Here is a 20,127-nt window from a genome sequence, read left to right as displayed (position 1 = left end):
AAAGGAAGGGAGACGAGATGTAAGCCAGGGGTCCCTGTGCGCCAGGAACCACCTCTGGCTCAGAAAGCGCTGTGAGCTTCTCGCTAACGCTTTGGTTAGCAGAGTCTGAAGCCAGTTGTTTCTAAAGGGTAGTTATGTGTGGTTGTGTAACGGCCCTCCCACCTGTCAGCGTTCACCGATGAGGGTCTGTGGTAATGTAGATTCATTCATAAATTACTTCTAAGTCGCTGACCTACAGGTATAAAACGCCTTTATCCAGCTCCACTGCTTTCACTTTACGTACAGAGGCCCTGCAGCGAAGCTCCTTAGTCCACTTCAGATAGGAGTTAAGTCAGTCTTCTTAGTAAGACTAGGGTCTTAACTGCTGGATACGTTTCCCTTGGCTTTCTCGGAGTTCCTGGCCTCCCTCCTGCCTATGTAAACAACAGCGTCTACATGATGATTCCCCTGCATTATCTGTCCCCTCAGGGTTAACCCTGACATTTTCCCAGACGCAAAACATAAGCTCAAATGCAATCACAGAACAAAGTAGTTAAAAGCCAGAAAGAAGAAAGAAGAAGACACTAGCCAGGAGGTTGCAGGCTGGAGGCATTAGCTTACAGGACCATGGGACAGGGAAGGGGGTTCCCTTGCTTGTAACAAGGGAGAGTGTTCTGAAATGAATTAAGTGTCTGCAGATGAAGACCAAGCAGCAAGCTAGATCAGCCACGAGAAGAAGTCTGTAGAGCTGTACGGTGGCCGCCAGGGGGCTGCTGGTGTGGCAGACAGGAAGCGGAGGAAAAAGGTCTGTCTGTACTTGGATGTCTCCCAGTGCCCGAGCCGAGCCGGCAGACCTGCAGCCAACAGATGGATGAATACGAGCTGCAACAAGAACCAAATCAGCTTGTGCAAACACGGAGCCTATATAGCAGAACCACCTTGGAAGGTGCGGTACTCGGGTTGTGGCTGGGAGCTGGGGGAGGGGCGTGGGGCACCGGGCACCCAGTATGGGGCCCAGAGTTCAGCTGGTGCCTGAGCTCCTGCACACCCCTTCGCCCCCATCTGGAGAATAATAAATGCAAATCAATGGGCAATCTCCTGATGAGAAAACACTGGAACGATCAGAATGTCCAACAGCTTGGGTTAGATGTGGAGCAACAAAAACCCGAAGAGTGGAAGAGGTTCACCTGAGGTGACCAAAGGGTTATGATTCAGGGGTGGGGAACCTCTGGCCCGTGGGCCGTATAAGGCCCGTGAAATCATTTGATCCGGCCCTGCCAAGGCATTAGGAATGAGTTAATTAAATGTCTGACCAAGTATAGCAGGCTAATTTTCAAGTTGATAATTCTGTATGGCCCTTGAATGATGTCATAAATATCCAAATGGCCCTTGGCAGAAAAAAGGTTCCCCACCCCTGGTTACGTGAACAGACCTTTAGGCATGTCCATGTTACCTGTGCAAGCATGTCCAGCAGGGCAGCCTCTTTATACCTCTTGCATGCAACCCCTCATTGCAGCCCCTCCACAATTCTGGAATGTCAGTGTTGTTACCATTTCCATGTTATGGACGAGGAAAGAAGGGCAGAGAGAGGGTACACTTCCTGCTCAAAGCACCACAGCTGGTACCAGAGAGAACCAAGGCTTGTGCCTCAGTCCAGCGCCTCTCTCAGTACCACCCGAGCCCTCCATGTGGGTTTTACATATCCACAGCTCATCTGGTTCTCACAGGACATTAGCTCCGTTCCCCTGGACAAAAAAAGAGCCAGGATCCTGAAAGCTGGTGGCAGAGTCAGGACTGGAACCTGGTCCCCAGCCCAAGCTCAGGGTACAGAAAGGGATGCCTCCCGTGTTTCTTTCCCTGCTACATGCCCTCACTGCGTACACTGGGCTGGGTCTGTCCTAAGTTCCCCTGCACTGATGTCGCAGGGACTGGGTGAGGAGAGGGGGAGGCACCCACTTACTCAATAGTCTTTCCCCCCATTTTAAGGAAATTGAGGCCAAGAGAGGGAATAACATGCTCCAAGTCACGAGAATAAGTGACAGAACTGGGAGTAGAAGCCGGGTCTCCCAATATCCACCTTCCATTCAATCTGCTTTTTACTTCCACTAAAGCAAACTGCTCTGTGTTGCTTATCATTGCAACATCAAGAGACTCGTTTATCAGAGCCAGAAGGAATCTTGAGTCATCCGGACCAACCTCCGTGGTGGCTTGAGCTCCCTCCATCACTTCCCGCCAGGCTTGGACACCTCCATCACGTCTTTGGGGAGCTTTTACATGCATTTATATACACAACAGCACTTACTCAGTGCTATTACGTCCCAAGCACAAGAATCAGAACTAAAGATATTGCTTAACAGGGGACCAAGATATACCAACAGTAAATCTGATAAACTATTACAGGTACCCTGGCAGGTCTCTATCAAGTATGAGGCACAGTGCACAAAGTGGTCAGATCTTCTGAGGATGGGCAGGTGACATTCTGCTGAATCTTACAGGATAAAGGAGTAGATGGTGGGAAGGGAGCAGGAACATTAGGCTTAAAGGCCCTCTATAGGGATGCTTTTGCTTGGGTCACTCAGAGGCATTCTAGCTACCTGGAATGGTTGGTACTGATATGGCAAGAGGATGGCCCATCAGGGGTGTCAAGAGATGAGTCTGGCAGGGCCTCACCCAGACAGGAGGTGGAGAGCACAGGTTCAAGGGCTGGACTGCAGTTCGAAGCCCACTTCTGCCCACTGTGGGTAACCTTACTACTCTCTAGGCCTCCTTTCCTTAGCACAGAATGGGGGTAACAATAGCACCTGCCTCAGCTGGGTGCTGGCAGCCTGTGGGAGTAAGATGGGAGTGTGCACAGCAGTGCCTGGCACACAGCGGGCACCTTTAAGTATCAACTATGTTGTTAAGGGACTTGTGAGCCATGTCAGGGAGTTTAGGCTGAGAGCACTGGGAGCCCTGAAAGGGGTCTAAGCAGAACCCGAAGGAATCCTGACAGAACGAGGCTCGGGATGAGCACTGTGCCTGATGCCAGCCCCGGAGGACCAGGTAAGTGTGATGAGGACTTGACATGAGGCAGCCCCACAGGGGTGGCGAGGAGGTGACTGGCTGGGGTGGGGCTGTGCACAGAGAGGCGCCCAGATTTCTGGTTTGAATGGCTGCAGAAAGTAGTGCCTTTTCTGAGATGGTTTTAGGGCAGTGGTTCTCAACCTTGGCTGCACATTAGCATCACCTGGGAATCTTTTTAAAATCCTGATTTCTGGGCCTCATCCTCCGGAAATTCTGTTTCTTTGTTACTAATGTTGTGGCCCCACCCCATAACCAAGAAACAGAATTTCCGGAGGATGAGGCCCAGAAATCAGGATTTTAAAAAGATTCCCAGGTGATTCTAATGTGCAGCCAAGGTTGAGAACCACTGTTTTAGGGGAAGATGATGATTTGGGGTGTGCTGTGCCAGGGGTGCTTGTTAGAAAGGTCTTTCTTGAGAATACGGTAAAAGAGCGACGTTTCTAGGAAGGGATGTTTTCTGGTTTTAAACATGTTACACCCTCCCCCGACCTCAGCCTTCCCCCCCCCTCCTCATCCCACATACACAACTGTCTTAACTTGGAGGCTGCAATTCAGATTTAATTAAGTAGAGAGAACTTCAACAGCAGATTTACAGGACCTGACAGCCAGGCTTAGCCTAGGTCTGAGCTATAAATAGTGTGGAGATAGGACTCATCTGAGATCACCATGGGAAAATGTAGCCGGGGATCCGCGGCTCCTCCCAGATGCCGCCATGCCCAGGTCCCTGCTCTCTCCCACAGAACACAGGGTGGGAAGGGTCCCAGGCAGGCTGCCTGTCTGCAGGGGCTCTGGCTGACCCATGGCCTTGGGGACTGATATCCCCCCAGGAGGAGCCCACCTGCCCAAGCCATAGGCTGGGAGCCGGGAGCCGGCACAGAGCAGGTCACAGTGAGAGGAGACCGGAGAGGCTCAGGCACTGCTCACAACCACAGAGGCTGGGTGGGGCCCACAGGAAATATTTTATGATAAAAATATTCAGCTGGAAAACACAGAAGCCTGTCTGCTTCATCGGAGCATCATGGGCGAGATGAGGGACTGTGCTGGAAAGCAAGGATTTCTCTCTCACAGAATCCTTTGTTAAAGAACGATCTCCCTTTTTCTGATGCACTGTCAGAATCAGAAGCATTTCTTTTACCAAAATTAGCAGATGGCCGCAAATTTGCTTTTAAAGCTAGAAATCCTACATCACCAACCAGCGCTCTGCCTGCTGTGTGCAATCGCCGAACCGATGCTGCTCTGGTTCCTCCTGTGGGAGACCCCGAGGGGCAAGCTGCACAGTCTCCGGGGTAACCCAGAGGCCCACATTTATCACCTGTCACTCCTGCCCAGGAAACTGCCACAGTCCCGCTCCCCACCTGCTTTCATCACCAAAGTCCTCAGGTTGGCATTAAAGGCCTTTGGCTCACAGCCTCTCCACATTTACTGAGTCCCATTCCTTGTAAACACCTTGCATATCTGCCCATCATCCTGCCTTTGCCCATGTCGTTCCCTCTGCTTGAAACGCCCTTCCTCCCTTCTCTGTGAGTTCCTATTTTCTTTTTTTTCTTTTTTTAAATTATTTTATTGATTTTTTACAGAGAAGGGAGAGGGATAGGGAGTTAGAAACATCAATGAGAGAGCAACATTGATCAGCTGCCTCCTGCAAACCCCCTACTGGGTATGTGCCCGCAACCAAGGTACATGCCCTTGACCGGAATCGAACCTGGAAGCCTTGAGTCCGCAGGCCGATGCTCTATCCGCTGAGCCAAACCAGTTAGGGCATCCTACTTTCGGTTCTAGGTCTAACTCCCCATACTAGTTCCTCAGTCCTCTTAAGTCTTTCGTCTCTCCTGTCCTGCACACTGGGTCCTACCACCTCGCCTGTGCCTGGGCTACACCCCATCAGGAATGCCTCCTAGGCTAGCACCCCATCAGGAACGCCTCCTGGGCTAGCACCCCATCAGGAACGCCTCCTGGCCTCCCCTACAACCTCTCTCTTCCTTTCCAGGCTGGCTGAAGGCCCACCCCAACCAGGATGCTTTGTTTAACTGGCCTTTGTCCTCACAAATCATGTCCTCATTTTACTTGGATACAGTATGCAGGCACGCTTGAATTTTCAGGCACATCTTTGAGTCTTTCCTCCCCTAAAAGGTATAAAGGTTCCTGAGTCAGGGAACTAGTGTTTCTGTTGCCCCTCACGTCACCGAGCACACGCTCACTAACCATGGGTGTGACTTGACTGAGCCACTGCCTAGAAGGGCAGCCTGACCCAGGCTTCACTTTCTCCGCAGGGAACGGAGGGATGGGCCTGAAGTCCTTCCAGCTCAGGCACTCTCGGGTCCTGCCACAACCTCAAGAGATCCCTGGTGCTAGGAGTTGGGCCTGGATTTTGGACTCACAGACTCTCAGAACTGGGAGTGTCCTTCAGGGCCTTTCATTAACACCTCCAGCTGATTTTGGTGTCTCACCCCACCCCCACCTCCTACCCCACCTTCCCTGCAGCAACCTTGATCTCTAGTCATCTGGAACCTTCCTTCCCCAGAAAAAAAAAAAAAAAAAGACCTCCAGACCATCTTGCTACTGGAAGACCCGAGCTGGATTAGCCCTGAGAGAGGCACCGAGGGGGAGCTGGATTAGCCCTGAGAGAGGCACCGAGGGGCACACAAGAAGCTCAGCCTAGGCTGGGAGGGGAACCGGGAGGCTATTGCATAGCACAACAGAACGGAAGGCTTGCAGTGCTCCTGAAGCCAGCTCACCGCTGGGCCAACGAGTTTAGATGGATGGCCTCCCTCAACAGTTCAGGGTAGCTGTCAACTCTGTGGCACCATCATAATCGCAATTCTTAGTTACTAGTGTTAGTTCTTATTTTATTTCCAATCAGGGCACTTCAGATAAACCAGGACACTGGCTGCATTTTTTTGGTTTGCTTTATGGACTTTCCTGGACCTGCAGCTCTAGAAAAATGTGGCAAGTAGCCTCTGGGCTGTGATATCTTTAAGAGCAAGAACCTGCATCTTCAACACCCAGGGGCCTACAGGGCCTTGACCGGTGTTTGTTGAATTGACTCACTCAATCTGCAGTGTGTGTGGCTCTGAGGTTATCTAGGCAGAGGGTCTGTGAGTGCCTGCCTTGTGCACACCCACCTACACACTCATCTCCGGCACTAACCTCGCCTCAGGTTCATCGCCATGTGCTTTAGCATTAGAGGCTCTTTGTATTGCACTGAGTGTTAAAAACAAAACAAGCAACAAAAGCCACATGCAAAGCAGGTTTGAATTTGATGAAAAAACTCACTGAATACATTGCCCTTTAGAAAACGTATTTCATAATTCAATCTCAGAAAGCAACTTTCGTGTTTTTTTTTAACTCATCATGCTTCCGTCTCGTCTGTAATAAGAATAACATAATTTGGATTTTCTTCTTCCTGCCTTGTCTCTAGCAAACTCATGGCTAAATATAATAATCAAATATGTTAGCGTATTAGGCCTACTCCTTTTCCTGGTTGTTTTTCCCTCCAGTTTTCCTATAGCCTTATCAGACCCACTCTTTTGGGGACACTGTATCAAGTTCTTTTAACAGCCAGCAGGAACACACATAAGTAACTACACACAGAGCTTGAGAACAACTGGCATCTGGGGAAGTCAGTGATTGATGTCACTTTTCATTCAACTGACTTATTGGGTGTTTGCTCACAAGAAAGATTGTGACATTCTCTTTTAAGAACAAACTATACCTTTAACTGAGATTCAATTCCTGTAACCTGTTTACTATGAAGTCAACATTTTCAACTCTTATCTTAAAAACAAAGAGAAGTCTCCAAGGCTTTCGCTTTGGTAATAGTGCTGGTTGGGGGCTGTGGGACCTGGGGCTGGAGCCAGACCGTGACCTGGACAGAATTCTTGAGTTCAGAGAAGGGTGTTCGGAAGAGGAGACTCCCCGGTGAGCCTGTGTTCTTCCGCGTTTCATTTCAGGAGCTAATGCACTGAGGGTGCCCTCTGGGCCTGCCCTGGGCTGAGCTGAGCTTAGAGGGCCCAGCCAGGAGACAAGGCACAAACACACAAAACGAATGAAACCAAGGTGAAAGTCGGAGTCAGGCTCACCAAGAGGACCCCCTGGGAAAGCTATCCATGAAAATTCCCCCCAGGACAGGTGGGAGGGAGCACGTTTTTACTCACCAAGGTCGTTGTTGCTCATCATGGCGTTGGAGGCCCGCAGCCGGGGCCCCTGCTGGGTAAAGTGGTAGCCGAATTTCAGAAGCGTTGTGTTTTTTTCCAACATGCTCACGATCTCCATTTCCACTTTGTTGCCCAGGGGCTGGCTCTTTGGTCAAGAAAGAACAATAGTCACCACTCATTCCATTTGCAAGGCACCTGTCCCTTCTCTGCCCACCAGAAACCCTGAGTGGTGGGCGGGGATTTTATCCCCACCTCCCAGAGCAGGAAATGGAGGTCGGGGGCAGGTGAAAGGTCACAGCCAGGAGGAAACGAGCTGGGATTCGAACCCAGGCCACTGGACACCTACGATAGATCTTTCCACTGGCCCACAGCAGCATCCTAGAAGGACTGAGCAGAAGGACCTTCAAATCATCTAGTCCCAAGGAAATGTAAAAGTCCTGCTGCCTGGGCTGTTCCCCATACTAATTGCTCACAAGAAAGACTGTGACATTTTCTTTTAAGAACAGACAAACTATACCTTTAACTGAGATTCAATTAATTAATACTAATTAATCCAGGATCACTGGGAGTGCGGCTCAGGGGTACGTGGCTTTTCACACTCCTCAGGTGATTCCAATGTACAGCAGGTTTGACAGTCAGTCATTTAGACTCATCTGCAATTTACAAGTGAAGAATCTGAGGCTGAGAGAGGGAAAAGGATTTGCCCAAAGGCACACAGGGGGTTGGGAATGCCAGAGTCAGCTTCCTACAGCCTGTTATGTCCCTTACCCCCAAAGCTATAGTGATCATCTGACAAAGATGAAAGAAAGGGAAAACCCTTTAAGATTTACTCTTAGAAACTTTCAAATATGCAATGTAGGATTATTAATTCTAATAATATAAGTCATGCTGTACATTACATCTCTATGACTTGTTTTATAGCTAAAAGTTTTCACTTTTTAAAAAATATATTTTTATTGATTTCAGAGAGGAAGGGAGGGAGGGAGGGAGGGAGAGAGAGAGAGAGAGAGAGAAACATCAATGATGAGAGCAAATCATTCATTGGCTGCTTCTCCCTACTGGGGATAGAGCCTGAAACCTGGGCACGTGCCCTGACTGGGAATCGAACCATGACTTCCTGGTTCATTCGTCGGTGCTCAACCACTGAGCCATGCCGGCAGGTGAAGTTTTCACTTTTTGATCCCCTTCGCCCATTTCACCCACTCGACCCCCATCCCTGGCAACTACCAATCTTTTCTCTGTATCTATGAGCTTGGTTGTGTTTTGTTTTTAGATTTCACATATAGGTGAGCTCATATGGTATTTGTCTTTGTCTGACTTATTTCACTTAACATAAGGCTCTCAAGGTCCATCTATGTTGTTGCAAATGGCAAGATTTCATTCTTTCTTATGATTGAATAATATTTCATTGTGTACACACACTCACATCTTTTTTATCCATTCATCCATTGGTGTGCACTTAGGTTGCTTCCATGAGTTGGTATTGTCAATTGCAGTGAACATGAGGGTACACACTGTATCTTTTCGAATTAGTGTTTTTGTTTTCTCCAAAGTGGGATTGCTGGATCATATGGCAGTTTTATATTTTTTTTCAGGACTCTCCATGCTGTTTTCCATAGTGGCTGCATCAATTTACATTCCTACCAACAGTACACAAGGGTTCCTTTTTCTCCATACCCTTGCCAACCCATGGCATTTCTTGTCATTTTGATGATAGCCATTCTACCAGGTGTGCGGCAATATCTCATTATGGTTTTGATATGTATTTCCCTGATGATTAGTGATTTTGAGCATCTTTTCATGTACCCATTAGCCATCTGTATGTCTTCTTTGGAAAAAAGTCTATTCAGATATTCTGCCCATTTTTAAATTGGACTGTTTATTAAACTACAAATTTAAATAATTAAAATTAAATAGAATTTAAAATTCAGTTCCTCAGTTGCACTAGCCACATGTCAAGTGTGCAATAGCCACTGGCTACCATGTTGGTCCTGCAGATACGGAGCATTTCCATCATCACAGAAAGTTCTTGTAGAGGTGCTGTCCTAGACTGTGAACCCTGGGATAGCACACAGGACCCAGGATCTCTAGGTCAAGGTCAAGGTCACAGGATTGAATTGAATGAAGGAAACAGGAATAGGCTCGATGCATAGGAGGGTTGAGAAGATACATCAGCCCAGCATCCAAAGAGACAAGCATAGAACCGTGGTTGAAATCTTGACGGAGAACTCCTCCCAGGTTATTCTGAGTTCACCAGAGCTCGTCTGGGTTCAGATGGGGCTGAGACGCTGATTAGGGCAAGCAGAGGGCCATTGGTGAAATTCCACCAGACAGTCTGGCAAGGCTCCTGAAAGGGCTGGGAAGAGCTCTGGCCTGTCCTCAGAGAACTCAGACCAGCCCTGCACTCTGGCTGGCTTGGCCTGGCAGCCCATCTCACCCCACACCACCTGCCCCCCACTCTTTTGAGCTGGAAGCCTGGCCTCCCCTTGAGGGCACTTGCTGGGAGAGCCCTGCGCAAACTCGCAAACTCACAAACTCATGGTGGGCTGCTCTGAGAGAGCACAGAAGCGCAGGTCCTCCCTGACTGGAGGGCTGCCAGGGCTGTTTCTATAAAGCTGGCACTTCAGGTCACTCAGTTCAGAGTACAGAGCACCCCAATGCAGCCTGCCTCCATCCAACCTCCCTACATCCTGGGGAGGAGGGCCGGGCAGGCAGGAACTAGCACCCCGTCTTAGAGATGAGTGCACGGAGCCCACATATAGATGGAAGCTGGACTGTGCTCCCTCTGCTTAATGACGGAGCCAAGGCTTGGCCTTAACCTGGGGCTGGAAGGACTTCAGAGGACCCTGTAGGCCCACATTCTCAAACTAGCATCCGCTCTCCCTGAGACACACGCAGATGTCTGTGTGTGTGTGTGTGTGTGTGTGTGAGAGAGAGAGAGAGAGAGAGAGAGAGAGAGAGAGAGAGAGAGAGAGAGAAGATACAGGATTCTTTTAGATTATTGTGGCCAATCTTCCTGGCATGTTAATCTTGGACCAAAACCACTATTTTTACATTACGGAGTGAAATAGAAAACACGTATGCATCTTAACAAGCTTTGTACTTGCTTCATTCTCAGGCTGTCCCCTTTTCTCCAGGGACTCTGAGACCAGAAGGCCGCGATCATCTCATAGATGAGAGAAGAGGCCATTGGGGATGAGGTTAGGACTAAAACTCTGGTTCTTACTTATTTTTCAAACACTTGTTAGTTAGTAATTATCCTTTCTAATAAAAGAGTAATATGCAAATTAACTGTCACTCTGTCACAAAGATGGCGGCACCCAGTCCTCTCAGCCCCGCCGGAGTCCCCCAGTCCTGAGGGGGGCGGCTGCTGAGAGCGGACAGCGTGAGCAGCCTGAAGGAATGCTTGCTTCATCGCCATGGCAACGAGACCAGCATTTCGCACCCAGCCACAGAGGGCCTCTGGCCAGGCCTGGTGCGGAACGCTTCCATTGTTGCAGGCCAGGCTGAGGAGACCTCCCCCCACCCCACACCCCCTTGCACGAATTTCGTGCACCGGGCCTCTAGTTGCATGTCATAAGCACCTTACATACGCTAACTAGGAACCTATGGAATATGTACTATTGTTGTACCTTTCATCTTACAGACATGAAGAACAGAGATATTAAGAAATTCCCACTGAATCACAGAGCTAGGCAGGTGCAGACCAGGGTTTGAATATGGGTGGTCTGCTCCGTGTTGATCATTGTTTTCAGCTGCTAAATTTTGGGGGGTAATTTGTTACACAGCTAGAGATAATTGGTGCACGCACGTAATGTTGAGCAAAAAAAGCCAGACATAAAAGAGCACATGCATGTGATTCCATTGAGCCGAAGCTTAAGAATAGGCAAAACTCATCTACGGTGACAGAAAGCAAAACGTGACTGCATTAGGAGGGTATTGATTGGGAAGGGGCATGAGGGAGCCTGCTGGGCTGCTGGATATATTCTGTCTTGATCTTGGTGGGGATTACACAGGTGTATACATGTATAAATCCACTGAGCTGTCCTTTTAAGACATATTTGCTTTACCATATATGCTACACTTCACTAAAAAAGTAAATTTAAGTAAGAAAGAGAGGGAATAAGGGAAGAAAGAAAGGAGGTAAAAAGTTGTTCCTTGCACGAGCTAGAATCTCTCCCAGAAGTCAGTTCTCCCCACCCCATCTGTCCACCACCAACTAAGTCTAACAAACAACAGAAATATCACCTCCCTCTGATTGAGAGAATACTACACGGTTCAAGGATCAACACATTAAATCCTCTCACTACGCTAGTAGGTTGAGTATCAGTATTATTCCCATTTTATAGATGAGGAAACAGAGGCATGGATACATTAAGTGACGTTCCTGAGTTACACAGCAAGAGCAGAACGGGCTTGATCCTTTGTTTGACTTTAAGTGTTAGGGACTGAAGACAGGTCATCCTTGGGTCAGTCTGTCTCTTGTCTGGGAAGCTCCTGGTTTTTCAGGACAGACTGCCGTGACAACCTGACACGGAGCGAGACGGTTGTTGTCACAAATCTTTAGTCTAATTCACTCTGATCTGTGTAGGAGAAGGGTGTTCTCTTCACCATACATTTTGTCTCTCACTTCCACTAATTTCATCTCATTTTCCCCTGAGAAGGGGGGTCAGTAAAAAAACACAATTGGCATGTGGGTGAAGGAACAGTGACTTGGGCCTGTCCTCTCACTGAGGTTGAATTACTGAGTTAATTCCAGGCTAAATTACTTCAAATCGCAGTGAAAATACAGATGTGAAAAGGAGGCACAGACCAGAGCTGCTACTTCGGAGGTAAATGTGGAAGGAACAACACAGCAACACAGAGAACACAATTAGTCGAATAGTCTTGCTCTTTTGGTTTTCAAGTGTTTTTCTTACGCCTTGCAAATCCAAAAGTATATTCAGTCTCACTTAACACAGTTAGCCAGCTGACATAAGTGTGTAATCTAACAGTAAGGGGTGTCGCCAAGTGTGAAAACCTTCAGGATTCTATTCCAGTGTATCTTTTATTTTCTTTCTAAACTGATTTTCATTAGGAAAATAACCCAATCTGGGAAAACAAGAAAACACAATCCACTTTCTTTAGCTTTTTTTTTTTTTTTTTCCAAAATATTAAGCACATCCTCACTGTCAAACATTGGAATGAAATGTGATAAATCCAGCCAGTACCCCCGACCTTGCACATATCTTCATTTGGGGAGGGGGTCATGTTTCAGGTGTTATCTGCTCAGAGGGGCAGGGAGAACACCCTGAGCCCTCAGGGTCCTGGGGAAGGGCCTGCTGGAGGGAGCTCAGTCAGGAGTGAGGAGGGTGAATCGAGGGGCCCAGAGAACCCCCATTTGGGTATGACCTGCTGGGAGTGGACGGGGCCTGCAGACACCCCATCTGTAGGGTCGACCCTGTCCATCAGACAGGCAGCCTGTCTGACAGGCAGGACCTCTCAGCTCCCACCCAGCTCTGACGTGTCCTTGATCTATGACTTCGGGCAAGTCTCATCCCTTCTCTGATCCTCAGTTTCCCCACCTGTAAAAGGAGGGCAGGACTGCCATTTTCTCAGTGTCCTCAGCTCCAGGCCTGCGCCCCTCTGCCCTCTCCCACCCTCACTGCCTTCCCTGCCCCTCCAGCCCTCACTGCTGGCTCTGGGCAACTTCAGGCAGCAGCAGAGCAGAGTCTGGAGATAAAGAAAGACTGGCCGAGTAAACAAAGAGCCTCAGAGTCCTGGTTCCAGAATGTGTGTCCCGAGCCAGCCTGGGAGGCTCCTGTCACCGGGTAGAAGGCCCCAAGTCCCTTTCCTTGGCCATATAAGGAGAAGGGAGAGCAGCAGCTCACTGACACAGGTGACAGGCACAAGGGCTGAGGAGAAGGCGGCCGCCGCTGAAGGCCTCGGGGACTAACCAAGAATGAGGAATAAATCGCATGCCACTCATCACCTCCTTTTGGCCACACTCCCTAGAAGCCGAGGGGCTGGGGCACCTGATGAGAGGCAGTCACCATGCCCAGACCTCCTAACGCACTGGGAGAGGCATGGGTGGCCTCCCTAGGGCCTGGGTGGCTGAGCCCCCTCCTCAAAATAGGCCTCCTCCCAGTCCTCCTCCTTCCCTGCCAGACCCCACTCAGTCTCCAGACTCCAGCAGATGGGAGCACTTCCCCCAGGTCCCCTCGTCCAGGAGGTCATCCCACCCCCCTGGTCTCCCAGGCCCTGACGCCCTCTTCCTGCTCCCAGCCAGCAGGGAACCATGTTCCCCGAGCACAACTTTGGTGCACGGGGCAGTTTACAACCCACCTTCCCTCAGCATCCATTCAGAGCCCCGTGGACTCCCAACTCCCTTTCCGCCCTTCCTCCTGGGGTACCATTCATCATGTTTGGATGGGCTCCCTCACTTTCCCTTCTCCTTCTCTTTGTTCGTGTGATTCCTGCACCTGAGATGCCATGGTCTCTACTTCCCACTCTGAGATACTGTCCACCCTAAGGTTTATCTCAAACATCACCTCCTCCAAGAAGCCCTCCCTGATGCCTGCTCCTGGCTGAGACGGCCCACCCCGGTGGACCGCAGAGCCCTCTGTCTGTGGCCTGCTGGAGTACCTCACCTAATGTTCATCTCTGCTCTATGCTTCCTATGCAGCATGGAATCCCTGGAGGGCAGCGAGAGAGCCTCATTCACCCAGTGCCCAGCACTGCTCTGGGGTGCAGCCAGCACTCACCAAATGCTCATAGAAACCAAAAATGAGGCTCCCAGGCTGTGGGGGTAGGTGTGAGAATGCTCTGGCCTTACACCAAGCGAGGGCCATGTGAAACTACAGTAGGGTTCAACAGCCCAGACAGGCTCAGCTCATACACTTTGGAGTCGCCTAGACCTGGGTTCTAATCTTGCTTCTGCCACTTACTTACTGTGTGACCCTGGGTAGGTCACATAGCCTGCAAGGGCCTCAGTTTCCTCGTCAACAATACCAGGATGGGTTGTAATACCCACTCACAGTCTGTGAGCGTTAAATGATGTAATGGATTCGTGGCCTCTCTCAGGAAATTAACTCTGAATAATGTGTGAAGTCCCTAGATTGCCTCTGGAGTAATTACAGAAGTTATCGCCACCTAGTTTAATCTGTTATCTCCTCAGAAGTGGAGATTTTATGACCCCATTTACAAGGGAGGTAGTGAGGCTCAGGGAAGTGTACCAGGTGAGGGTGATGGCTCCATCTCTGGGCTGGGGGGGAAGGGGGGGACAGTAGTGAGAAGGAAGGTGGGCAGCTCGCCCCCTGGCAGCTGCCATCACAGGGACCTGAGGCCAGTGGTCTGGGCCCTCTGTGGCCGGCATTCTGCCCCAGGTGTCAGTTTTCAGCTGACGCTGGGTAGACCCTGACTCCCTGCACAGCTAGGCTCGAAGTCACATGACCAGCTGATCCTGGGCCTGGCCCAGAGCTGCTGCCAAGCTGGCTGCATGCCTCTGTTCCATCTGCTGTGTCCCTCCTGCCTCCAATAAAGCAGGGTCAGCAATGGCCAAAGGAGGGACATAGAGGTGGGGTGGGTAGGGGTTGGGACTGGGCGATGCAGCAGCAAGGCCACAGCAGATGAGAGATGCAAGGAGTCCAACGCAGCAGAGTCACATGACCGGGCTGCAGCAGGCTCATGCGGCCTCTTTATAAGAGTGAGAAAAAAGGACCCTCACTGGGGATAAAGCCCCACACCAAGTCCTGGAGAGAGGAATGCGGGTTAGACTCCGACCCCTGCCTGCTCATTGTGCGGTGAACACGCACAGCCACCCAGGGCGGCCCTGCTTACCAAGCACCACTGTGGGCCAAGTTCTGAGCTCGGCCTGAGATGGAGATGACACAGCACCAGCTTCTGAGGATCTCACAGGGAAGCCAAGGTCCCAGGAGAACACGGGGGGGGGGGGGGGTGGGGGGGGCCCACCTCGCTCTGAGGGGCCAATTTCCACAGTGTAAATATTCCCACCAGGGGCGGGTTCAAGGTTCTGAGGTGCTACCACTGCAGGGGAGTTGGGAAGAGATGTGAGTCGGCTCTGGCACGCTGGTTCCAGCTGCCTCCAGACCCCAGTGGGAGAGGAAGGGGCTGCAGCCGAACCCAGAGGAAGAGGAGCTCTCCAGGCAGAGAGTGGTAGGGGCAGGGAGGACACTCCAGCGGGGAGAAAAGCAAGAGCGAAGACGTGGAGGTTGGGAAGTAAGCAGGGAGCACACTGTGAAGAGCTCTGCCGGGGTTCTGATGGACAAGGGACCACAGACGTCCTCTGGAACCTGGTGATCTTTCAGCTCTTGGCCTGGACAGGGGTCACAAGCGCGGTGTGATTCGTTCAACTGTGCATTTACGTTTCATGCACTTTTCTGTTTGTTTGAAATAGTTTACAATAGAGATGAATATCTCAGTCAGGGATAACCACTACTCATAATTGTTGTATTTCCTTCCCATCTTTTTCCTATGCACACATTTATATGACCAGAAAGCAAACATTGTCATGTAGAAAATGATTGCTCCCTATCCACACACCATAAAGAAGACTGTGTGAAAGTGTTTTAACACGTGATGGGTGGAGTGTGGGTTTTGGAGTCACCGAGTCCTGGATTCAAATCCTAGCTCCTAAAACACGAACGTGGTGGCCCTGAGAATGTTGCTTGTCTGAACTGTTTTCTCTTCTGCAGAGTGGGAGGGAGAATACACACCTCCTGCAGGGAGGCTGGGAAAACCAGAGATGGTGTGTGCCAGGTGCCTGGCACAGAGCCTAGCTCACATGGACCCTCAACACATGTAGCATATAAGATATCTAACATGTAAGATACTCTTATCAGCTCTGTTTTAAAAGTCAGGACTGAAAGAGTTGCCCTGAAAATAAATGACTGAATCACAGAAGTTATAGAGAAACGATAACCCCATAAGATAAAAACAACCAGAATTTACCCAAAGAATAACTTGGATGGTAAGGAGACTCAAAAACCCATTGAGTGTGGGGCGGGGGTGACTGAAGGAAATGGGCTATTGAGCCTGGAGAGGAAGATTCCAATGGTTATAAGATCTGTGCAACGGATGTGTCCTGTGTGTAGCACAGAATAGAATTAAGCCCAGCAAACAGGACTTAAAGGGAGCTAATTTCTACAGGAGATCAGAAAGGGTAGATGGGTAAGGAGTGAGCTCCCCATCACTAGGGGGACACACGCGAAAGCTGCCAGAGCCCTTGGCGGGAATGAGGAAGGAAGGTGAGCGTGGTGGAGGTCCCCTGAAGCTGGGCTCCGTAGCTTTTATAATCAGCAGCATCTACTCCACCCAGCAGCACGCAGGAAAGCGAGCTCCTGTAGCCAAGGACTCCAGGAGACTCTGGCTCAGCTCACCTGGTTATCGATTTTCAGTTCCACCAGAGAAGTGTTGTGTGGAAGAGCTTCCACCAGGCGCAGGATCCCCGCTCCGGAAATGAAGTTGGATTCCACATTCAGTGTCTTCAGCGCCTTGTTCTCCTTGAGCATCTCAGCAAGGGCCTTGAGCCACAGGAGAAAAGCCAGGGTACCTGTGAGTCACCTTGAGCAAGGCTGGAGCCCCTCTTGGGTAAAACCTAAAATACTGAGGGAAACTTGCCGGGAGCCAGAGTCCCTCGTACACCTCTGCTGATCAAGCTAGGGACCAGGCTCGCCACACTCCCTTCACCAAGCACAGCTCGGCGTCTCTCCTCCCCTCCACCTACCACGGCTCCCAGACCCCTCCCGGAGCCTCTGCTGGATGCAGGTTCTCCTCTCCTCTTCAGCCTCAACTCTCGCTGCTCCCTTACGGCAGGGCTACTCCCAGGTCCCCGTGCACGCCCAGCGCTCTCCCACTGTTTAGCCTTTGCTTCTCCTGTCCTTGCCAACTGGAATGCCCTTTCCCTTCTGCTTCACTCATCCAAACCCTGCCCGTCCTTCAAGGCGGTTTTCAATGCCCCTTTCTCTGAGAGCGGCATCGCTGATACCGCCAGCTCGCTGTGGCCTGTCTTATTGAACCGCATAGAATTTATCCACACCGCCTTCATGGAACTTGTATTCCCTGGTTTAGGTTGTTTCTATATTGATGTTGTCTCTGCCATTAGACTTTCTACTCTCTGTGGGCTGAAAATCACTGTATTCATCCCACAGTGCTCAGCACGTAACAAGTCCTCATCACCATCCATGAGTGACTGGTGGAGTCCCAACCTCCCCAGATACTCTCACTGTCTCTTCTAGTTCCCTGTTGGGATTCCATGGAGTTGCTTTCTCTGGGTCTGAGCAGCAGAGAGCAGAGAGGGTAGCCTGGGAAACCACCCAGGGGCTCAGGTAGCCCCAGCACGTGTGGGAGGAATTCGGCCAGGGGCGTAGATGACAATCAGAGCCTCTGAAGGAAATGAAGTAATTAGCGTTGGTGGAGACAGTGTGTGGTGGAGGAAAGGAGACACCAAGCAGCAGCTGATAGGCCAGGATATACAACCTGTGGGCCTGGCTGTCTTCGATGGTGAGCTGAGCCAGGAGTGCCCTTCCCGCCGCCCCTGCTTGCTGAGACCATCCCCAAGGCTCACTCCCAGGAAGCCTTCCTTATTGAGGCCATCACTCCCCTCTCAGCTCGCCCTGCGCTGTACCCCCAGGGTGCATGTCCGCTTTCTCTGTGACCCTCCTGAGGGGAGGGACCCAGTCTGGGTTCTCTCCCAGCATCCCCCTTGCCTGGCCCTGCCAATCAAAATATTTAATAAGCATAGGCAAGTCCACAGGCTGATCCAAGGGGACACGCTGGTGGCTGAGCAGGTGCTAGAGGCACTGCCATGCCAGGTGTCAGCTGTTTGCTGGACCGGAGTGAAGGAATTGGGGGTCAGGGGTGGGTGGGAGAAGAGCTGGGGCGGGCAGTGGGGGGACATACAGAGCAGCCTGATTTACCGGCCGGCCCAGAGCACCCCAGTATCCAGAGCAGGTATACTGGTGCGGACGGGCTGACTGACACCCGCCTTTGTGTTGAATGTGTAAAAAGAAAAACGAACCGAAGGCTACTTTATAATAAATACAATTTCATTTGAACAACCGTATTTTTAAGATATAAATAAAAAATAATGAATAAAATTGGTCATCAGGACCCACTGAGGAAGATGATGATTTTAAAGATGGAGAAACTGAGGTGCAGTGTGGGGCAGGCCCTTGTCCAAACCATGCTGAATGCAGAGATCCAGCTGCAGGGTCCACGTGAGCTGCATTTAAATCTCAGCTCCCCCTTCCACTTGCTCTGCGACTTTGGACAAAGCACGTTTCCTGAGCTCCCTGCACCTCAGGTTCTTCATCTGCAAAGTGGGGAGACCGGCACTTCCGGGACCAGGGGTGCTGGTGGAGATTACTAGACCGTGGTCGGCAAACTGCGGCTCAGCAAACTGTGGCTTGCAAGCCACATGGGGCTCTTTGGCCCCTTGAGTGTGGCTCTTCCACAAAATACCGGCTCTTCCACAAAATACCGGCTCTTCCACAAAATACCGACTTCTGCGCATGGGCCACGAAGTCTCAATCGCACTGTACGTGCACGCCCGCACGTGGCATTTTGTGGAAGAGCCACACTCAAGGGGCCAAAGAGCTGCATGTGGCTCGAGAGCTGCAGTTTGCTGACCACAGAATTAGGATAACGTACAGGTGGTGCCTGGGTACCCACCATCCCGTCCACGTCCTCTCCTGCCTCTCGCCCAATGCCCTCACCGCACCAGGCGAGGTTCTTCCTCAGTGGGATATGGCCAGTCCCGAGGCCACGATCATCAGCCCGTCCGTTTACGTGCCGCCCACCCTCAAGGCAGCGGAAGAGAAAGGTACATACATAGGCCACGGGGTCATTGCTCCGCGTCCCCACGATGCTGAACTTCTTCACATACGAGTTGCCTTTCAGGGCTTCTGCGTACGCCTTGAGGGTGGGTATGGGGATATTCTGCAGAGAGAAAGGCAGGCGGTGAGCAGCGGCCGGCTGGTCAGAGGGGTGTAACTACAGGCGGTGAGCAGCGGCCGGCTGGTCAGAGGGGTGTAACTACAGGCGGTGAGCAGCGGCCGGCTGGTCAGAGGGGTGTAACTACAGGCGGTGAGCAGCGGCCGGCTGGTCAGAGGGGTGTAACTACGCGCAGCCTGATTTATAGCAAAGCTCTGACCAAAACGCTAAACGGGCAAAGGATTCCGGCTTTGCTCCACGTAGCTGGGATTTGGGGAGAACCTTCTGGCAAACAGATTGACAGAAACCCTTCCTGGAAGTTCAGACAGGACCCACTGCTTCCTCTGTGAGCACAGAGACCAGAGGGAAAGGGAAAAGCAAGGCAGTGGGTGCGGAGGAGCGTTGTGCCAAGAACTCGGGCCTGGGCTGCGGGGCTGGGCAGGGGCTTGGCCTCTGCCCCAGCAAGTGGCAATGTTTCTGGTTTGCTCGGTGACTCTGGGAGGGTCTCTTCCCTTCTCTGGGCCTGATTCTGGAAAACAGAGGTGAGTGTGTGTGTGGGGAGGGGGGGGGGTGCCCTAGATAATCTTTAAGAGACATCTGTCCCTGAGGTCTCAGCCCTGCCGCACACCGGAGGTTCCTGGGAACTTTTACAAAATGCTGAAGCCTGGGCCTGCTCCAGACCAATACAATTAGAAACTGGGGAGGGGGGTGGGTCTGGCATATATCTTTTACTTTCTGCAGGTGAATACACTGATCTAGTCCAGCTGCCTGATGTGCAGAGGGGAGAATGAGGCCTGGGGCGGCCGAGCCCTTGCTGAGGCCCCACACTGAACAGAGCGGGGTCCCACCCCATGCCCTCCGAGCCGCCATCCGCTCCAGGACGCACAGATCTGAACCGGGCCAGTGTCTCCCTCTAGGCACATGGCAGGGATGGAGGCCCTGGCTGTGTCTTAATGGATCTCTCATTTCAGAGTGTCACTTTAGCTCCCCATGGGAACAG

General features: G+C 51.1%; 1 protein-coding gene across 3 annotated transcripts in view; it reads right to left on the bottom strand.

Moving 5' to 3' along the window:
• The window catches only part of TMOD1 (tropomodulin 1), a 77,071-nt gene that overhangs the window by 1,526 nt on the left and 55,418 nt on the right, over nucleotides 1-20,127 (bottom strand). The window contains exons 7-10 of one of the 3 annotated variants that reach the window (XM_059657437.1): nucleotides 19,026-19,133; nucleotides 16,574-16,717; nucleotides 7,197-7,341; nucleotides 54-833 (exon numbers count right to left, since the gene is read on the bottom strand). In XM_059657437.1, the coding sequence (XP_059513420.1) occupies nucleotides 697-833; nucleotides 7,197-7,341; nucleotides 16,574-16,717; nucleotides 19,026-19,133 (534 nt within the window). In that variant the 3' untranslated portion in view covers nucleotides 54-696. Of the gene's footprint in view, nucleotides 1-53; nucleotides 834-7,196; nucleotides 7,342-16,573; nucleotides 16,718-19,025; nucleotides 19,134-20,127 lie in introns of those variants that run through there. The other 2 variants (XM_059657439.1, XM_059657438.1) reach the window with 2 other exon arrangements.

This window comes from Myotis daubentonii, chromosome 11, assembly GCF_963259705.1.
Source record: "Myotis daubentonii chromosome 11, mMyoDau2.1, whole genome shotgun sequence".
Taxonomy (NCBI): Eukaryota; Metazoa; Chordata; class Mammalia; order Chiroptera; family Vespertilionidae; genus Myotis; species Myotis daubentonii.
The sequence above is the reverse complement of the archived record's forward strand: the minus strand, read 5'-3'. Positions and strand labels throughout refer to the sequence as shown.